The 6,000-nt window shown below is 52.8% G+C and overlaps 1 protein-coding gene across 1 annotated transcript in view; it reads right to left on the bottom strand.

The window, feature by feature from the left end:
- The window catches only part of COCSADRAFT_121744 (uncharacterized protein), an 18,195-nt gene extending 14,696 nt beyond the window's left edge, over positions 1 to 3,499 (bottom strand). The window contains exons 1-2 of the mRNA XM_007703993.1: positions 2,916 to 3,499; positions 233 to 264 (exon numbers count right to left, since the gene is read on the bottom strand). Coding sequence (XP_007702183.1) covers positions 233 to 264; positions 2,916 to 3,373 — 490 coding nt within the window. The 5' untranslated portion in view covers positions 3,374 to 3,499. The remainder of the gene's footprint in view (positions 1 to 232; positions 265 to 2,915) is intronic.
- Between the last annotated feature and the right edge of the window lie 2,501 nt (positions 3,500 to 6,000).

Raw genomic sequence — 6,000 nt, 5'->3', positions numbered from 1 at the left:
CACGGCCAGCATGGCTACAACGGTCCATATCGACTTCTCGAAACACAGCGGCACCACTTCTTCGCCCTTCGACACCGAGCTGCATCAGGTAGCCCGCTAACTGGCTTGACAGCGCGTCCAGCTCGCTGTACGTCATCTCGCCGTCCCACGCACAGATAGCGGGCGCGTCAGGCTGTGCTTTTACCTTCTCGGCAAACAGGTCGTGCACACATCGTTCGACTGTGGGTGGTACGTCTTGGTTCCACGCCCACAGCTGCTGGCGGTCTGCTGGCGTGATAGTGTCGATTTCTGCCACCTTACTATCTGCGCTCGCGTCGGCTAGCTGCAGCATAACAAAGCTGAACTGGGCAAGCATCTTCTCTACTATCCACTGCTCGATGACGCGTCTATCGAAGCTCGCCATGATCTGTACTCCCTCTGCCGCCAGCGTGCATTGCACCATCAGCGCGTATGTCGTGATGTCCTGCAGCTCGGTATCACCACGCCACTCTCCAAGCCCATCATCACCGTCGAGCGCACTATCAGCGGGCTGGACAACGAGCAGTGTTTGAAAGTCACAGGCGTGCCGCGCGCCTGACCTCATTTTAGCAATCTTCTGCAGGCCTGTCTGTTCGTGTGCGATCATCTCTGTAGCCTGTTGCTGCAAGCCTTGTAGAAAGGATGACACAGTCTGATGATCCTGTACACGCACTCGCACCGGCACAGTTGCAATCGTAGGTCCAAGCATAGCATCAATGCCAGCAACAGGCGCATTGCGTCCTGTGACGGTGGTGCCAAACACTACATCGTCTGAGCTTGTGTAGCGACTAGCAACAATCGCCCACGCTGCGCGGATAAGCGTTGATGTCGTTATGTCAGTGGCTGACTGTGAGAGTGGCGGACACTGATATGCAACTGTCGTGTCCGCAATGGGCTGTTTAACAGCTGATGGCAGCGACGGAAATAGGACCGCCTCGCAGTCAGCAAGGGCCGTCTGCCAGTACGACGTGGCCACCTCCTGGTCTTGCTGGTTGAGGTACTGGATGAAAGCATTGAAGCTGGGTTGTTTTTCCAGTGCGGCGCCGCTGTAGACCTGCTGGACTGCATGCAGGATCCGAGGTAGGGACCAGCCGTCGTATAGCGCATGATGAATCGTCCATACAAACCAGCGCCTCCCGCTGTAGTGTTCCTTAACGAGTGCGTAGCGTACAAGCGGGTCGCCTAGCCCCATCGAGGCTGCCTTGTCCTCCTTAAGATACTCTTCTAGACCCTTAACCTCGATCCACTGGATGTCTTCTGCCACAACAGCCTGCAGCAGGCCAAGTTCGCTGTGTTGCACGATGCGCGTGCGCAAGGCGGCTGTTGACCACGCTACTTGTTGCCAGGCAGCTCGGAAGGTATCCTCGTCTATGTCGGCCCGCAGCTCTAACACGCTCTGCATAATATAGTCACCTGCTCGCTTAGCCGTCAATGACATTAGGCCTTCTTGCAAGGGCGAGCAAGGGTAGACGTCCTCGACAATGCTCGCGTCGACGCTGCATACAGCAGCTACATCCTCGCAAACTTGCACAGAATCTACATCTTCACCTAGTAGAGAAAAGGCAGGCACCTCTTCTGCCACGGTGCTACACTGCTGAGTATCCTGGTTGGCCAAGGCTGCGAGGTTAGGGTGGCGGAAGATATCTGCGACAGAAAGCTGCAGGCCCGTCTTGCGAGCCTCACTCACCAGCTTCATGGCCGCGATCGAGTCGCCGCCTAGACGGAAGAAGCTGTCGTCTAGCCCAATACTGTCCGGCTCGATGCTGAGCACGCGCGCCCACAGCTGCTGCATCATCCGCTCGGCCTCTGTTGATGGCTGCCGCTTCGGCTCTTGGCTGAATGTCTGCATCTCTGCCAGCTTCTGGACTGTAAAAGAATCTCCAATCTCCCGCAGTCGCCTACGATCCGTCTTACCTGATGTATTCATAGGGTACTCCTCGAGGGCAAGGAATAGCGTTGGCACCATGTGCATAGGCAGCCGCTTAGCTAGCTCTTCCTTTATTCCAGCTAGAGAGACCAAATGCACCCTCGAGTCAATTCCGGCAGCCTTTTCCACCAACGGTAGGTGGCGGCAATGATCGTCTAGCTGTACGAAGGCTGCCAGTATAGCATGGTCTCTCTTTCCTGAGGGTTGGACCACCTCGACCGCCATCTGCCTGACTTCCGGCAGACACTGTCGCATATGGTGCTCAATCTCGTCAAGCTCTACTCGCTGGCCACGCAGTTTTACTTGAGTGTCTTTCCGGCCTACGTATACTAGGTTGCCATCAGGGTGGTAGTACACTAGGTCGCCTGTCTTGTACAGTCTGCCGTGCCGTCCAGCATGGCCGCCGTACCCTTCCTGTAGCCAGATGGGACTGTTAATAAATGTAGCTGCCGTCTTCTCAGCGTCGTTGAGATAGCCACGAGCGAGAATCGGCCCCTCCACTAGCAGCTCTCCAATCGACCCTAGTGGCGCCAGCCTGTGGTGATTTTCAGGATCTACTACCCAACTGACCGAGGCGATTGCTGTCCCGATGGTGCCTGACTTGTAACCTTGTGTGCTGGTATATGCGGTGGTAACCGTGCAGCACTCAGTCTGCCCGTATCCGTTGATCATTCGAACACTGGTTGGCCATCTGTTCCAATCTGTAGAACTGACAAGCTCTGCTCCGATTGCTAATGTCTTTAGAGATCGAACTTCATCAGGGTTGAGCAGCTGCGCTACAGATGGAGTCATGACAGCCCAGTCAACATTCATCTTATTAACAGCATTGATAAGATCATTACGCCGGTCATAATCAGATGGCACACAGATGCATCCACCGAAGAGAAGAGTGGTAATAATCTCCGTCATACTATCTGTGAATATATAAGACGCAAATTGAAGAACGCGCGATCGTGATGTTATGCCAAACGCCAGGCCGTGACCGAGGCAGCCGGTCGAGACCGCTCTGTGCTCAGCCACCACGCCCTTTGGCACACCGGTGGTTCCTGAAGTATAGAGAACATATGCCGCGTTCCCTGGTGTGGCTAGGGAAAGGGCCATATTGGCTACTGCAGGCAGCCGGCCGATCGATGCCTCGCTGACAATGACTACATGGCAGCCTGAACTGATCCAGCGCGCCGAATGCCGTGCAGCTACAAGCATAACTTTAGCGCTTGTCTGTCTGAGGATCTCCTGGTGTCGGTTGGCTGGCTGATCTGGGTCCATGGGTGCGAACGCTCCACCAGCTTTGAGAACAGCCAGGATGGCCACGACCGTCCACATCGACTTCTCAAAGCATAGCGGCACGATATCTTCAGTCTTGACGCCGAGCTGCACGAGGTGATAAGCTAGCCTGCTTGACAGCGCATCCAGCTCGCCGTACGTCATCTCGCCGTCCCACGCACAGATGGCAGGCGCATCGGGCTGTGCCTTTGCCTGCTCGGCAAACAGGTCATGGACACATTTCTCAATACTTTTTGGCACTGCAGTGTTCCAAGACCATATTTTTTCAAGGCACCGGTCGGTTGGTTTGTCTTGCAGGGGTAACATTGATTCTCTCATTTTTCTTGATTGTAATTTTAGAATCAAGTATGATAGCGCAAATAGGAGATTGCTGAGCTTTGAGGAGCTGATGAAGTCGCTACACGGCTTGAATCGCAGAAACGAAAGCTAACACAGCAAGCAGGGACACTTACAGTTGAGAAAGGTGAGCGACTGCCAGCTGCAAATGAGTTTGGGGTTCGCAGTGATAGGAAAAAGGCGATGAAGTGCACAACTTGCGTGCATGCAAGCAAATTGAAGCGATGGATTCGGAGTAGAATAGCTGACTGCAATTTCTCCTTATAAGTTTAGTTTTCAGCCATTGCTAGTGCTATTACTAGGTCCAGAGTATTGCAATCCGCTTACTCCCGATCGGTTAACTGAATCGTCCAACTTCAGGTGCAGATGTTACTAGTGCTTAATAGAGCATAGACTGCATAACGCGGATGCTACGGATCTGATTTATACTGCAGAGATATAATACAAAGGGGAAGCATGTACGGACGAAATTCGTATGGAGAACGGTGAAATTGTAGAAGATTCGCTAGCCTACGGACCCATCCGCACATGCTCCCCCTTGTAAGTTTAGTGTTCGGCCATATTGCTAGCGCTATTACTAGGTCCAGAGTATTGCAATCCGCTTACTCCCGATTGGTTAACTGAATCGTCTAACTTCAAGTGCAGATGACCGAGTAGGTAGTGACTAGACTGCCGTATTTTCTTGCCCACATCGCCGAATGCTAGATAGACCGGATAAGTTTACACAATAGGCCTCAGCGCTGATATGCTTAAACTGCTGACATGTCCTTTTTAAATATAACCAAGCTCTGTAAAGGTGGAGATGGCTTAAACTGCTTCTGGTTAGTGCAGCTCATGCCCACAGCTAGCGTTCGGCCATTTGGGCGGATTTCTACGGTACTAATATAGTGGGCTAGTATAACGTCAAGGTATAGCGAGTGGCTCACGATGCCAAGACCCCACCAAACATCACGACTATTATAGACTATTACAACACAACAATAACAGTGATTAGAAATTATAGTAGGCTATCCTACTCAGAATCTATTGCTTCTACCTGTTTACATGTGCGCGTGTTGTGCCCTGCCTCGCCGTAGCGTCTACAGTGCCTTTGCGACGGCTCACCCACTTCAGCGCACACTCTCTGCGTTACCTTCTTCCCATCGCCACGAGCCCCAAACTCCTTTAGAGCTACTCCCCCTCCTCTACTATTAGAGCCCCTTCCTTTTGAACTCGCTTTCTTTTGTGCGATTTTCGTCGCGTGGCGGCTTCGTTAGCTGCTTCAAGCTCAGCGTCGATTGCGACCCAAGTTCCAGGGTGTTACTTGGGGTTTGCGACAGCCAGGGCAGGTCTTCTAGAGCAGGTGGTGTTGGTGTACGCAGCTTCACGTCAAGCTTTGATAGAACAGCGTCTTGCTGGAGAGGAACAAGACCTGCGCCGAGGAAGACAGAGCAGATATTGGCTGGCGTAAAGGATCGATCGAACACTGCCTTAAACGCTGGTAGAAACTCGAGCTTAGTGATGTGGTTGATATGGTGGCGGATTAGACTCTCCACCTCGCGGCTGTACGCGCGCTTTAGTGACGAGAAGCAGCCAACATCGAGAGGCTAGAGTAGGTGAGACGAGTGAGGCGGCATACAGAGAGTGTAGTTGTTATTCTCCTTGCAGAACTCTTGGAACTGAAGAGATTGGTGGCTCTCATGGCCGTCAAGAATAAGCAGGCGACGTGTGCCGACAACGCGATTCTTCGTGTAGGCATCGAAGTGCTTTATCCATGCGACGCCTAGCTCGTTGTTCGTCCAGCCATTGTCACTAACTGCGATCGCCCAGTTGCGTGGGATCTCTGCCTTCTTATACCAGGCAGATAGGTGATACCGACCAGCGAAGATAAGAAACGGTGGGACTGACCAGCCAGCTGCGTTGATCGCTGCGATCAGCGTCACCTACTCACGATTACCTGGCTCAACTGCCTTTGGCCGGCCTCTCCTCTCTGACGCTGTAACGACAAGCTAAGTCGTAATCTTGCCCATCATAAAGCTGGCTTCGTCAAAGTTATAGACGTCCTCGTCGCAGATACTATACTTAGCCTTTGTCTGCTCTACAAGCTCAAACTAGCTCTTAATTAGGACTGGATATTCGCATAGACCTCTCTGCCTATCGTACGCTCGATTAAAACGCGTTGTAAGACTATCTGTACGCTTGATAAAGTTGCGTGGCCAGTGGACGCCAGCCTGGCCAGCGCCGCGCGCAGCCAGCAGCTTATCAGCCATATCGCGCACAGCTTCGTAGGTAGGCGAGAATCCACGTAGATCGAGATCAAGTATATGATCAACTATCACCTCCTCTTCTAGCTTAGTAAGCTTCTTTGAGTTGGGCTGGCAATCGCGTCGGGCAGACATGCCAGCGCGTCGGCGGCGGAGCGTCGCTTCAGACACGTTGTAGACTGCAGCAGCAGA

This window comes from Bipolaris sorokiniana, assembly GCF_000338995.1.
Source record: "Bipolaris sorokiniana ND90Pr unplaced genomic scaffold COCSAscaffold_11, whole genome shotgun sequence".
In the NCBI taxonomy this organism is placed as follows: Eukaryota; Fungi; Ascomycota; class Dothideomycetes; order Pleosporales; family Pleosporaceae; genus Bipolaris; species Bipolaris sorokiniana.
This window is presented reverse-complemented; position numbering and strand designations above follow the sequence as displayed.